General features: G+C 36.2%; 1 protein-coding gene across 3 annotated transcripts in view; it reads right to left on the minus strand.

Moving 5' to 3' along the window:
• Positions 1 to 15,845, minus strand: part of KDM7A (lysine demethylase 7A) — a 79,518-nt gene that overhangs the window by 36,163 nt on the left and 27,510 nt on the right. For all 3 annotated transcript variants that reach the window (XM_082472901.1, XM_082472900.1, XM_082472902.1), the window contains exon 2: positions 3,802 to 3,887. In XM_082472901.1, the coding sequence (XP_082329027.1) occupies positions 3,802 to 3,887 (86 nt within the window). The remainder of the gene's footprint in view (positions 1 to 3,801; positions 3,888 to 15,845) is intronic.

The raw sequence follows: 15,845 nt of genomic DNA on the forward strand, positions 1-15,845 counted from the left end.
GAAATCAGGCTTATTCATATCTAAGAGTCTAAAACAAGATTCTCAAGTAATTTATGGCAGTCAGACCCCCAAGATGGAAGAGAGTAAATCCCGTTTTTTAAAAATGTCATGGAAAAACTGACAATCATTAAGCAACCTTCCTAGAAAATACCATTAAGGTGTCCTTTGGGTGTTACTATTTTTTTTTTTTCTCACTTAAAATCAATTCTAAAATTCAAGGGTATTTCATTCCAGGCTTTTTTTTCCTACAGATATATAGATACATAACCCCATTTTATTTTCAGCTGGGATCATAATGTTTATCTTGCTTACCTTTCTTATCATGGGCATTTTCTCCTTATTAAATATTCAAAAACAATTTAAAGGCAGCCTAGAATTTTAAGACGTAAGTGTAGATGCATCTTTAAATAAAGATGAAATTAATATTAATATTTATATACATAAATCTGTTTCTTGCTACATATTGCAAACCTGCCTCCAGAAAAGTGGTAAGTAACTCACATTCTTACCAATATATATGAGCAGCCTATTTGAAAGCCCCAGGTCAACAGTGGGAGGGAGGGAGGGAAAAAGGGAAAAAGAGAAAAAGAGGGAGAAAGAACAGACTGCCCATTTGAAAATAAACAATGATGTTATAGTGTTTTAATTTTCATTTTGGCGTAACAGATTAGAATTCAAACAGATTTGGGATTGGACAGCTATGGGCTCAAACTCCAGCTCTGCCAAATAGCTACATGAAAGACCTAGTAAGATAATTTTTCTCACATCAAGGTGTTACAAATATCAAAGGAGATAACATAGGTCTAGTCTTTCTTAGAATAGTGCCTGGGGCAACCAATAAACTGCCAATTACTTTTCTTTTCTTTTAAATGTGCTGACTTGCAGGATGTTAACAGAAGGCTACACTGTCCTGTTGGGCCAACATCCTTAACACATAAAATCAGCTGCTGCAGGAGCTGACTGAATTTCTTAAAGGAAGGAGGCCAGTGAAAGAATATTTTAATAGAGAATGGACAGAGAATTTTGAGTTTAGGTTGCATGTGCCTGAGGAGCACTGAGAATATGTGTTTAAGTATCAGGCTGGTTTTTTTGACACTGGACCTCGAACAGAGTTCTTAATTCCCATTAAGAGGGTAATGTCTAAATTCACCATATATATGGATATTATACTGTTTCAATGGTATCTGTAGTAAGGATTCCTGGGGAGCTCTCAAAGAAACAGGAAATCGTTGGTGGCAAGCAAAAGAGGCTTAAGACCAAAAGGTATGACCCAAATTAGGGGCGCGGGTGAGGGGTGAGGGGCAGTGGAGCCTTAAATCAAGATAAAACAGATTCCTCGATCTTGGGCATTTTCCTAAAGGGTACTTAGAGTTGGACTTTTGCCCAGAAGACAGCCAATGCCTGATCTTACGTTATTCAACGATGAGAAGCATATGAAGGGGCAAGTAACAGTCAAGCTTCTCTCTGAAGTATTGTTATTCAAAGTGCAGGTCATGATCCATTATGGATTGTGAAGTCAATTTAGTGAGCATGACAAGCTTTTAAAAAAATTAAATCATATAGGAAAAAAGAAAATAGAGTGCATTACATTTAGTAGTGTTTTCTTTTTTTAAGTATTTTTTTAAGATTTTTTTTTTTTAATGTGGACCACTTTTAAAGTTTTTATTGAATTTGTTATGATATTGCTTCTGTTTTATGCTTTGATTTTTTGGTTGTGAGGCATGTGGGATCTTAGCTCCCCGACCAGGGATCGAACCCACACCCCCTGCATTGGAAGGTGAAGTCTTAACCACTGGACCACCAGGGAAGTCCCTGCAAGAGTGTTTTAAACACTACATTATCCTGACTCATAGTAACCCCTTTAACATTTCATGGAAATTAAATTCAAATTATTTCATTTTGGGGTTATTTACTTAAATTCTAAATTGAAACTTACATTTTCGTTCTGTTTCCCTTCTTGACAGAACAACCCAGTATTATTTATTTCCTCAAAGAATTACACTTGGTCAATAATTACTTCAAGTTATATACTACATACTTCAGTGCTACACAAAATAAGAAACTTTAAAAACATTTATATTAACATTAGTCAATTACACGTGTAACAATTCTACCAATTTGCTAACCCCAAATTTTATACTGCGTAACTAACAAAAAGGATAATCTGTATTTTACAAAAAAAATTTTAATACATTCATATAGCTTAAATTGTTAAATCTCTTAGAAAGAAACTGATAAATTATTAATATTTCTAACAAAACAGATAAGCAGTCAGTTGCTCCTAAGTCTCTTTTGAAAAAATCACTTGCCCATAACCTCAGAACAAAATTTCTATTTTAAAAAAGCATTAGGAAAAAGGCTGCATTCAAAATAAAGAGGTTGTATAGGCTACCTACATCTGACCCAAGTGTGCATCAAGGTATGCTCGGGAAAAGTTCAGTTCTAAAATGACTAAGTCTACAGTTTTTCTCTTTAATTTTATGAACACAAAAAAGCTAGCATGCAGTCTAAATTTTTAAGAAAAGAAACAGTTACAATCCAAAGGCTTTAAAATCTCTTCTTTACTCTCATATTTGTACAACAGTTAATATTCCCATCTATTCCTGTAAAGCATCCGTAAAAGGCTGACAATAATATCGCTTTGTATGCGTTGTTGGTGTACTCCAGAGGACGCGTGAGCTTCCCTGCCCGTGCCCTCACCCCTCAAGAAGACTGCAGGCAAAGACTTGGTCTGGCCTCTGCCTTCCGTGGGACGGGGACTGTGGGGAAGTTGCTCCCATCACAGAGGATAGCTGGGCAGGACTCTAGGCCATACTCAATAGCATGACTTAATTCGGACAACAGAAGTAGTACTTTAGCATATCAGTGCCCTAATTTTCTCCTAAAAGTATAATGCACGTGTGTGCATTAAAGTCTTATCCTATACTGTTCACTGTCACAAACAGTACTGGAAGATTTTTTCTTCTTCTTCCAGTTTTATTGAGATATAATTGACATACAGCCCTGAATAAGTTTAAGTTATACAGCATAATGATCTGACTGACATACATCATGAAATGATGACCACAATAAGTTTAGTGAACATCTGTCATCTCATGTAGATACAAAATAAGTGAAATAGGAAAAAAAAAATTTTTTCCTGTGGTAAGAACTCTTAGGAGCCACTTTCTTAACAACTTTCATAAAGAACATACAGCAGTGTTAATCATATTTATCATGCTGTACATCCCTAGTACTTATTTGTCTTATAACTGGAAGTTTGTACCTTTTGACCATCTTCATCAAATCCTCTCCCCCATCCCTGCTTCTGGTAACCATAAATCTGACCTCTTTTTCTATGAGTCTGTTTATTTGTCTTTGAAACATAAGTGACCAACAACACTGTGTTAGTTCCTAGTACACAACATACTGATTCAATATTTCTATACACTTCAAAATGATCACTATGATAAGTCTAGTTACCATTCTTTTTTTTTTTAATTTATAGAGATAAAAACAGCCAGAATCAGAAAAATTTTACTTTATTGCACTTCGCAAATTGAAAGCTTTGAAAATATGTATTTGAGTTTGGGGGCTTTGCGCTGGCAATTAAGAAGGATAGTATTTTTTTCACTTAATGTTTTGACTTGTTAAATAAGTTATTTAAAAATTCAAACAAAAACTGTATTCTCAATATCTTCAGAAAAATCTTCCTTATAGTTCTTGGTGGGTATAATATAAATAGTCAGAGTATCATTAAAGTATTGTCATGTACATATTAAGTTCTAAACTTCAATTTTTATTTAAGCTTCTAGTACTTACTCAAGGAGGAACCATGTAGAACTGCACAGTTGGGACAGTGATATAGGTCAATGTCAACAGCATGATGTTCTTCTACTCCAACACAGCTAAGATAAAGAAAAATAAAGCCAATGTGTGAATAAGGTGAAGATTTTCACTTAACTATAACAGATTGGTTAGAATTTAGCTGAGAAATGTACAACCTCACCAATAAATTTTGTAAAGTACAGAAACACATGCAAGAATAAATTTTATTCTCTTCCTTACATACTTGCTGAATAATTGTGGGGTTGAATATGTGGGAAGTGATTCACTATTAGCAGCAGTAGAGACAGCAGAAGTAACGTAATTATAAACCATAACACCCTCAAACCATTATGTAAATACTACCTGTTATGGACTAAATGTTTGTGTCCCTCCAAAATTCACATGCTGAAGCTGTACACTCCTGTGTGACTGTATTTGTAGATAGGGCCTCTAAGAAGGAAGTAATTAAGGTTAAATGAGGTCATAAGGATTGGGGCCTTAATCCAATAGGATTAGTGTCCCTATAAGAAGAGACACCACAGAGCTCACATAGCCTCTCTCTCTCCTCTCTTCTCTCTTCCTCTCCTTCTCTCCTCCCTGAGCAGACTAAAACACCACTTAACTTTAAAATATGGCTGTCATCAGCAGAGGTGATTAGTAAATTTGGGTAACATCACTGACATGGTGAGAGCACTGAGTCTTAACAGTTCTGCTTTAGGTCTCATATCCCTAATTAACCAGTTAAATTAGTTTGAGGCACTGTTATCTGGAATACTCCATATCATGGAGTATACAGCAGTAGACTTAAATACAAATAAAGTTTAAGGGAACCACCTAAGAACTGATAAAACTACATAGTGACATCTTGAAAACAGGAGTAGTTCATCAAAGAAAGACCACAGCAGCTTTGCTCACTTCCCAAATAACTTATTAGGGTAAAAATTTATACATGTTTGTACTCCCAAAAAGTTTCAGAACAAAAACACAACCACAACTAGTACTTGAAAAAGAACCAAAGCAGACCTAACACAGAATTTTGGGGCATCAGTTGACAGGTGTAACAGTGGAAGAGAAAATTAGTGAAATGGATGACAGTCATATTATTCAGAATGTAGCAGAGAGAATAAGATGGTGGGAAAAACAAGACTGTAAGAACCATGAAGGATAAAATGAAAAAGTGTATAACATACATTTAACCACAGCCTCAGAAGGTAAAGAGAGAATAGGGGTAGAAGCAATATTATGAGCTAACAGTTACAAATTTGCAGAAATAATGAAAGACACTGATCTCCAGATTTAAGAAACCCAACATATCCCAAGCAGGATGAATAAAAAGTCTGCATCTAATCACATCATAGTAAAACTGCAGAAAAACAAAGTCAGAAAATTTCAAAGCCATAAGAAGAAAAAAGCACAGATTACTTGCAAGGATGAGAGACTTCTCAAAGCAATAATGGAAACTGGAACACATTAGAATATCTTACATGTGCTTAAAGAAAATATCTGTTAACCTAAAATATTAACCAAGCGTTCAATATTCAGTTAAAACGTGTTTCAAGAAGGAGGGGGGGTAAGTATTTGTACAATCAAAAACTCAGAGTTCACCTCCAGCCAACCCACAGTAAAGAAAATGCCAACAGATGTACTTCTGGCAGAAGGAAGATGATCACAGAGAGGTCTGGGATGCAAGAAAAAGATGGAAAAGCTAAGAAAAGTAGAGTAATAAATATGTGGGTAAATTTATACGAACACTGACTACATAAAACAAATAATGTCATGTGAGGTTTAAATATATATATAAAGAGCTAAAACACATGACAATAGCAGCATCTGAGTCAGGAGAGGACAAATGGAGTTACAGGGTCCCAAGGCACTTATACTAGAAGGAAAGAGAAGGTAATGATTACTGTTAGACTTCAATAATAATCAGTTGAGGACCCCCATTATAATTTCTTGGGAGACAACTAAAAGAACAGAAACAGAGAGCTTAGCTCCCAAACTAGTTGGGGGCAGAGGGTGATTAAAAAGAGGAGGGGAGGAAAAAGAGAAAAAGAAACAAAAAGACCAAAATAAGGTATAAATTCAAATATATCAGTAATTATATTGTATGCAAATGGACTAAATGCTCAAGTTAAAAGACAGATTATATGGCTGGACTTAAACAATACAATTTGCTGGTTATAAGAGACATAAAACAAGGATACAGAAAGACTGAAAGTAATAGGATGGGCAAATAAATACCACAAAAATAGTAATCAAAAGAAAGTACAGCTATATTAAGCAACACAGACTCTAAAGCAAAAAATATGAGATAAACATGTTCACTTTATAATGATAAAAATTTCAATTTACCAGGAGGACAAAACAGTAGTGGAGATTTTGACAATTCTCTCAGTATCTGATAGAATAAATAGGCAAAACAAAAATCTATGAAATATACAAGATTTGAACTGCAGGATTAAAAAAACATGGCCTAATGAACATTTATAGAATCTTACACCCAACATCCATAGAACACACATTTCTCCTCAAGCACACATGGACCATTCGTAACAAGTGATCATACACTGGGCCACAATCAAATTTGAAGGTCTTAAATCAGAAATTCTCTGGCCACAGTTCAAGATAGAAAGCAATGACAAAAAGTTAACTAGAAAATCTTCATGTGTTTAGAAATTAAGAAATAATATTCTAAATAACCCGAGTCAAAAGATAAATCATAATAAAGGCTAAAATTAATGAATAAACATCTACCGCAAAAAGTTACAGAAAGAATAGCAAAATAAACCTTAAAAATACAGACAGAAGGAAAACTAAAAGTACAGAACTGATGACACAGAAAACAAACATACGATAGAGCACTGAAGCCAAAAATTGATTCCTTGAAAAGACTTGTAAACCTCTAGCAAGCTCAAGAAAAATGAGATAAAACATAAATAAACAATGGTAGGAATGAAAAGAGGGAGGAAACTATAGATTCTATACATGCTAAATGCAAAAGAGGGTATTATGAACAATTTTATGCTAAAAGATTAGAAAATATAGGTAAGACAGGCAAACCTGGGTCACAAAGAAAAAAAATATTTGAATAGTCCTAAAATTGTTACTTATATTAAAAATTATTCCCCCTCCAAAAAAAAAAAAAAAAAAAATCCCAGGCCCAGATGGCCTCACAAGCTCTAGCAAATATTAAAGGAATAAATAATTCCAATATTATATAAAATTTGCACCAGCAAGTAGGAAAAAAAGACTTACTTCCTAACTCATTTTATGATAGCATGACCTTGATACTAAAACTTGGAAAGGATGATACAAGAAAGGAAAATTATAAGTCACTCTCATTTATGAGCAAAGATGCAAATAGCAAGTTTGGTCTATCTCAGGAATGCAAGGTGGTTTTAACACTAAAAAATTTAATCTGCGAAATCTGCCACATTGACAGATTAAAAGAAAAAACCATATGACCATTTAAAAAGAAGCAGGACAAGTATTTGATAAAATTCAACATTTACTTATGATTAAAAAGCAAACAAAACCCCTTAGAAAATTAAGACTACAAGGATATTTCCAAAATCTGCTAAAGGGTACTTATAAAACTCCTATGCAAATAACATGAGAGCAGTCTCTTTGAGATAAGAACAAGACAAGAATGCCTGATGCTACCACTTCTAATGAAACTTATCCTGGTGTAGTAAAATAAGAAAAAGAATTAAAAGGTATAGAGATTGGAAGAGAAAAAACAAGGCTGCTATTGCAAATGCTGTGGTTACACATGTAGAAAATGAAAAAGAATCTGTGGATAAATTACAAAAATCAATAAAGGGGCTTCCCTGGTGGCGCAGTGGTTAAGAATCTGCCTGCCAATGCAGGGGACACGGGTTCGGGCCCTGGTCTGGGAAGATCCCATATGCCGCGGAGCAACTAAGCCCGTGAGCCACAATTGCTGAGCCTGCGCGTCTGGAGCCTGTGCTCCGCAACGGGAGAGGCCACGACAGTGAGAGGCCCGCGCACCGCGATGAAGAGCGGCCCCCGCTCGCCGCAACTGGAGAAAGCCCTCGCACAGAAACGAAGACCCAACACAGCCAAAAATAAATATAAATAAATTAATTAATTTAAAAAAAATCAATAAAAAGAAAGATTGCTAGATATAATAGCAGCACATAAAAAGTAATCATATATCCATATACCAACATTATAAAGCTAAAAAATGAAATAAAACACCATGCGCAAATGCAGAAAAAATGTCAAGTACGCTGGAATTTAACAAAAACTATGCAAAGACCCCTTTAAGGAGAATTATAACACATTATTTTTTTTTATAACACATTATTAAGAGACTTTAAAGAAGACCTAAATAAATGGAGATATACATACATCATGATCATGGATTTGAAGTGTAATATGTAAAGATATTAATTCTCTTCAAATTGATTTATAGATTCAATTTAATCCCAGTCAAAATCTGTAGAACTTGACAGGCTGATTGTAAAACTGATATGGAAACATAAAGAGCCAAGGATACATAAGGCATTCTTGGGGGTGGGGGGGGGAGAAAAAAGCAAACTCTCTACCAGGTATCAAGACATATTTTAAAGTTGTAGGAATGAAGGTAATACAAAACTGATGCAAGAGCCCCCAAACAGACCCATGCATATGTGGACACTTATGAAGCAAGGACAGACTTTTCTGTAGGAGGTCCTGAGACACCATTTATATACCTGTATGGGGAAAAAATGAAATTAGACCTGTCTCACAACATAAAAATTTATTCCAAAATAGATTAGAAACACGCATGAAAACACACGTGAAAGGAAAACTACAAAGGTTGTATAACATAAAATCAAAATATCTTTATGACTTTGTGGTAGGAAGTGTTGTCTTAATCAAAACATAAAATGTACTATCCATAAGGGGAAAAACTGGTAACTTTAATTATACTAAAATATATAATTCATTAAACTATAAAGAATGAAAGGATAAGCCAGAGTGGGAGAAGACATTACAAGAGAGATAATAACCACCAAAGGAATTATACCCACAGTATAATAAACTCCTACAAATCAATAGGAAAGGGAAGGGGAGGGGAGGGGAGGGGAGGGGAGGGGAGGGGAAGGGAGAGGAGGGGAAGGGAGGGGAGGGGAGGGGAGGAGAGGAGAGGAGAGGAGAGGAGAGGAGAGGAGAGGAGAGGAGAGGAGAGGAGGAAAGAAGAACCCAGTAAGAAAAAAAATGAACAAAAGATGTGACTAGGCACACAATAAAAGGAAATACAAGTGACTGATAAACACATGAAAATATATGTAACCTCATAAATAACTGGAGGAATGCAAACTAAAACCACAATATGCTCACCATATTGGCTAAAACTAAAAAGTCTACTGATACCAAATGTTGAAGATGATGGGGAGCAATGGAAACTCATATACCACTGGCTGGAGTAAATTTGGTACAGCCATTTTGGAAAACAATTTTGTAAAAGAACTGAAGAATCCTATATTCTATGACCAAGCAATTCCTCTTTTAGGTACATGTACCTTCGAGAAACTCATGTACGTGTGCACAAGGACACTATGCAGGAAAAGTTACAGAATCATTATTTCTAATAGTCCATCAACAGTAAAATGCATAAACTATAGTATATTCTCACAATGGAATTCTGCATAATAAAAATGAAAGAACTATAGACCCATGCAATAACTGAATGAATTATATGAATGTCAATATTATGTTAAAAAAAGAGACAAGAATATATACAATGTATTCTATTTATTCCTGAAGGTTAAAGCCAGGCAAAGCTGAAGTACAGTGTTTAGGGATTAAACTATAAAGAAAAGCAGAGATAGATCATAACAGTAGGATCATAGATTCCTCTAGGGAGCTGTGATCTGGAAAGGATTGGGGGGAGGTGTCTGGATCCTGGGTGGTTGTTATTAAAAGGGTATATGTTTTATAATCATTCATTAAGTTATACATTTATGTTTTAGACATTTTTCTGTATTCTTTCACAATTAAAATACTTTTAAGGATAAAATTCTATCTACAATCATATAAAAAGATTAAGCAAACAAAAACCTTGTATTAATCTAACAACTACAGCAAAATATGAAAAACAATGTATCTTAAAGATCTGTGGATACCCCAAAATAAACCTGTTCTCATTTGAGGACTCCAGTACAATTGCTTCCATAATGTCTTTGGGAGTCTGAGTAGAGTTTGATGCCATCAAGACAAAAAAAAAGTCAAAACCAGTTGTCAAAAATAACATGATATTTCCATTTGAATATTCAATCCCTGTAACTGAATCAAGTACTTGCAATTTACTTCTATAGAACTGAAATTTCTTTGGTTTTATCTGTCCAATTTAGATATACTTCATTTACTTCCACAGAAAGCAAAGGTGAATATGCTAATTGTTTAAAAAGTTTTTTTAACTGAAAAACTATCAATTTCCAATCCAATAAAATAAACCTTATGCAAAATTTTTTACTTATTTATGCACAACCTACTGGGTCCATGGTTTATTATAAGACACCCAAAAGGGTTTCTGTAACCCAAAGAAAAGGTTAAGAATCACTGGATAATGTATTCACACTTCCCAATTTCAAAACTTACTCACAAAGCTACAAGTAATCAAGACAGTATGGTACTGACATACAGATCAATGGCACAGAATTGAGAGTCCAGAAATAAACCCTTACCATTTAGGAGCAACTGATTTTCAACAAGGGTGCCAAGATCATCCAATAGGGAATAGTCTTTTCAACAAATGGTACTGAGACAAATACATGCAAAAGAATGCAGCCACACATCATATATAAAAATTAACTCAAATGGATCATATATGTAAATGTAAGACCTAAAATTATAAAACTCCTCAAATAAAGCATAGGAGTAAATCTTCATGGCCTTGAATCAGAAAATGGTTTCTTAGATCCAGCACCAAAAGCACGAGGGACAAAAGAAAAATAGATGAATTGGATGTCACACTACAATCTGAAGGCTTCTGTTTTCTCAGCTTAGTTTAGTATGAGATAATCAGCTGAGTCTGGAACATGGTAGAGCAGTGTGAGGAAAGGAAATACAAAATAGTTGATCTGAGGAATGAAGACCAAGAAACAATAACACTGCTAGGTAGCACTGAGACTCTACCTGAGGTCTGTGATAATGAATTCCAAGTGAAATCATCTCTGCACAGCTGTGTGATTGTTTTCATTTTCTCAGCAATGTTCAACCATATCTTCAGGTTTTGACCATTTCTAATCAACTGGCAAAACATTTATAGCTTACATTTATCAAAAAATTTCAGAACTTAATGGTAAGTTTGGTAAATTAATAAAAAACAGTACATCTGATAAATTAGTAAATCTGAAAAACAATCCTTTATATTAATCACATAAAATATAATTTTAAAAATCAAATTAAACATAAAAATTAAATGCCCCTAGACCAAGAAGGTTATTTCAGATCTTTGGACGGCACTAAAAGGAACTACTACATACATTTCAGTTTCTCTCTCAAAGGGAGGGATAACTTCTCCCATCCCTCAGCCCCCGTTAAAAGAATTCTAGAGTCACTGTAGCTTTAACAGATATGTTAAGAGCAAATGCAGTAGGACACATAACATGCAGAACTCTGAAAGCAAACTTTCTAAGAATAACTTTCAAATCCCCTTCAGTCTCTCACTCCATTTAGTTCTCTTATAAAACTTTCCTTCATATACAAATCGCTCCATTTTTTCCTAATGGAAAAATGTTCAATGTTTATTAGACCATTGGGAGTGTGTGTGTGTGTATGTGTGGGGGGGTTTCCTATAGCGGTGACAATCTGACCTTTTCTGAATAGCTTCCATCTACAGAAGAACTGCCTCATTGCCATTTGGTGAGTGGGACAGTGACAACTTTAACACTTTCTATTGTCTTAATCTTCTGAAATTGTTGCTTAGCTGGCATTTTTCTTTTTTGACACTTAACGAGAACAGAATTGAATTAATGACTAACCAGAATTCCCTGGGATCTGCCAAACACTCTCTTTCTTCCGCTTGGATAATGCTCCCATTTATATTCCCTCCTCTTGGTGTCAGAAGAGTAGATGGCCAAATTCTTTAAGATCTTCCTGCCAGTGGACTTCATTAGATATTCCTCTTGCTTCAAATGTTCTCCCCATTCCTCAACAAGGAACCTTACACTACCTAGGCTTCAAAGCTCAACACAAATTCCTCCTCCTTGGTGAAACATCACTGGATCACCCCATAGAAAGTCCTGCAACATTTTATTCATACACATTTCCACTCACTGATGTCTAATATTGAGCTATTTTACACACCCTATTTCAACAACCTTGAGTTGAGCTCAAGACTTCTCTCAGGACCACTTACAGTGCCCTCTCAACATGATGATCCCAGTAAATTTCTGTTGGTTATTAACTGTGCTGAAAACTTATTTTAAAATTGATCCGTTGTGGTAAAGTTATAAGCAGCTTAAAAAAAAAAAAAAGTCTGTTCTGCTTGAACTTTTTAAGAATTTGGTATAGGAACTAAAGGCAACACAGTTGGTAAAAAAGGGAAAGATCTTTCAATGTATGAATTAGTAGATTTATCATCTTTCCTTAGATGGTAGTAGGATGTAGCAATGAAATTCATTCATTTAAAATTTTGCTTCAGTGCAAGTTTTCACCTGTGTTTCAAAAGTTCATCTTTCTACCCAGGCGATTTTTATGACTTCTTCATAGAGGACTGAGTCATCCATTGTGCAACCCTCAAAGCCTCACACTAATACCATCAAAGAGGATGCGGAGTGGCCTTTGAGATGAATTAACACCAGGAATATAGAGGGTGGTTTATAACCTGCTCTTCATATTTCCTTTCATATCATAACTCTGGGGTCAGCTGAGGCCTTGGGACAACTATAAGCCAGGCAAGGACTGCCCAGTCTCGTTTCACGCCACCAGAAAAACAGGTGTCAACTGGCTTCAGTGGGATGCATAGATTTTGGAATTAGAAAGACTTAGTTTGGGGACTTCCCTGGTGGTGCAGTGGTTAGGAATCCGCCTGCCAATGCAGGGGACACGGGTTCGAGCCCTGGTCCGGGAAGATCCCACATGCCACGGAGCAACTAAGCCCATGAGCCACAACTACTGAGCCTGTGCTCTAGAACCTGCAAACTACAACTACTGAGCCCGCGTGCCACAACTACTGAAGCCCGCGTGCCTGGAGCCTGTGATCCGCAACAAGAGAAGCCACAGCAATGAGAAGCCCGCGCACCACAACGAAGAGTAGCCCCCGCTCGCCGCAACTAGAGAAAGCCTATGTGCAGCAACGAAGACCCAATGCAGCCAAAAATAAGTAAGTAAAATAAATAAATAAATTAAAAAAAAAGAAAGACTTGGTTTGATTTCTAGCTCCAGTAGTTTTGACTTTGAGCAACTTCCTTAATTCCTCTGAGCAGGAGTTCTCCTAGGATTAAATAGGACAATGTATGTAAATACGTAAAGCATATGGCTTAGCATATAATAAGAAATAGTACAGTAAATATTATTAAGTAATGAATAGTAACCATTAATATTATTATGCTTCTATTAGGTACCAATCATAGCTTATACAGCTCTGGGCTTATTACCTATGAGGTTGGAGCCCACGCAGGAAATTTGGCTTTATGACTAGGCTTAATATTTTTTTCTTCAGTGATGTCTCTTCAGAGCACACATTAGACACTCAAACGGCCATTCTTTAAGGGAAAAAGAAGAGAATTCGTTTTCAATTTTTAATTCCTTTTTGATGGTTGAGTTCTCTGGAGTCAGTCTACCTACGTTAAAATCCTGGGCTACCGGCTTCCCTGGTGGCGCAGTGGTTGAGAATCTGCCTGCTAATGCAGGGGACACGGGTTCGAGCCCTGGTCTGGGAAGATCCCACATGCCACGGAGCAACTGGGCCCGTGAGCCACAACTGCTGAGCCTGCGCGTCTGGAGCCTGTGCCCCGCAACGGGAGGGGCCGCGATAGTGAAAGGCCCGCGCACCGCGATGAAGAGCGGTCCCCGCACCGTGATGAAGAGTGGCCCCCGCTTGCCGCAACTAGAGAAAGCCCTCGCACGAACCGAAGACCCAACACAGCCAAAAATTAAACAAATAAATAAAGTAGCTATTAAAAAAAAAAAAAAATGGATTTATAAAAAAAAAAAAAAAAATCCTGGGCTACTACCTATATGTGCCTTCGGGTAACTTTCTCTGTTTTTGGTCTCATCTGAAAGGATGGAGATAATGACAGTATCTCCCTCAAAGTTAAGAAAATTAATTAAGTTAATAAACATAAAATGTTCAGAACTGAAACTGTAGAACAATTGTTTTGGTGGTCCAAAAATCTTACTTTGCTAACCGGTATTCGCTTAATAGGTTGATATTCCTGCTAAAAGTACTAGGATGCCAACAGGCATTTTCACTTTTAAATTGCATTTTATGCAGTGTTTTAACCCTAAGATACTTTATTATCAATTATCAGCTAAAGCAAAAATTTATAATTTGCATATATGAAATATTTTCACTGAAAATCAACCTGGTAGTTTTTTATTAAACCTGTGGTTCAGAAAAACCCAACTTCCGTTATTCTCTTGCTGACATGTAAAACTCTTTTCAAAAAATTAAGTGCTTTTCTTTACAAGTTGAGTATGGCATTGAAGATTTTATTTTTTGACACATTAAAGCTATTTACTGGCATATAATATGCTTAACTATATTTAATAAGGATTTTGAATGAAGTGCATACTCTGAACCAAATTCCTTTGGTTCATAATAATCTCAGAAAATTAGATAGTTTTTCTACCTCTAATAGTCAGCTCATGCTTCCAACTGTCCTAGGGCTTCCTGAATTATTTCCAACCAGCTGACTCAGAACATCTATGCTAATAAGGGTGAGGGAGGAAGACAATATAAAAAGGAAATGAACAAAGAACATGAAAGGAAAATAAGAGGGACTGAAGAACCAAGAGGTGAGCTCACTGATACAAAATGCACCCCTTAAAAAGCTGAAAATCCTGTTGACATGCTTCTAATAAAATTTGTTCCAAGATGAATGTGTGAAACATATACATCAAATATAATTTACATGCTGAACATTATACTAGTTGCCTCTAGAGCAGAGAAAACATGCTTGTTCTTGTCACTGTCTATCTGACACCTGAGTACACAGGGTAGGCAACGTAAATGGTAAATGGATTAAAGTATCTTTACAAATAAGCATAAACAAACTATTATCTCAGGAAGGTAATAATTTCTATTAGGATGCTCTAAAGAAAGAAAAGTTGCTTTAAATTTCTGAAATATCCAAAAAGCTAAGTGGATTTGCTTTTCACCACCTTGTGGTCGTTCCACTAGCTCTTCAATCTCTCAAACTAACACTCTCTTACTCCTCTTTAGGAATCTACTTTCTGCCTGTCCGGCTATGCCTGGGGTATGCCAACAGTGACCAAGGAACGCTATAGTGCAAATGGTGCCCAGCATATCTGCTATTTCATGAAGACAGACCACACTTCTACTTATAACCAGTGAAACAGCAAATAAATGCCATCCCAAAATGAATATTATGTGAGAATTTAATAAGAACTTTGTAAATCATCTTAGGGGAGAAAAAACTTGCCATGATGATAAAGGATAAACAGTAGCAATTACATAAACGTTTGCTTGGAAATGTTAAGTTAATAAAGGAAGGAATTAAAAACTGTGCCATCATTATGTACATTACTGCCTTCATTTTTTTTTTTTGGCTATGTTGGGTCTTCGTTGCTGCGCGCGAGCTTTCTCTAGTTGCGGTGAGCGGGGGCTACTCTTCGTTGTGGTGCACGTCCTTTTCATTGTGGTGGCTTCTCTTGTTGCGGAGCACGAGCTCTAGGCGCACGGGCTCAGTAGTTGTGGCTCGCGGGCTCTAGAGCGCAGGCTCAGTAGTTGTGGCGCACGGGCTTAGTTGCTCCACAGCATGTGGGATCTTCCCGGACAAGGGATCGAACCCGTGTCCCCTGTACTGGCAAGCAGATTCTTAACCACTGCACCACCACGG

This window comes from Balaenoptera physalus, assembly GCF_965194825.1.
Source record: "Balaenoptera physalus genome assembly, chromosome: 8".
Classification (NCBI taxonomy): domain Eukaryota; kingdom Metazoa; phylum Chordata; class Mammalia; order Artiodactyla; family Balaenopteridae; genus Balaenoptera; species Balaenoptera physalus.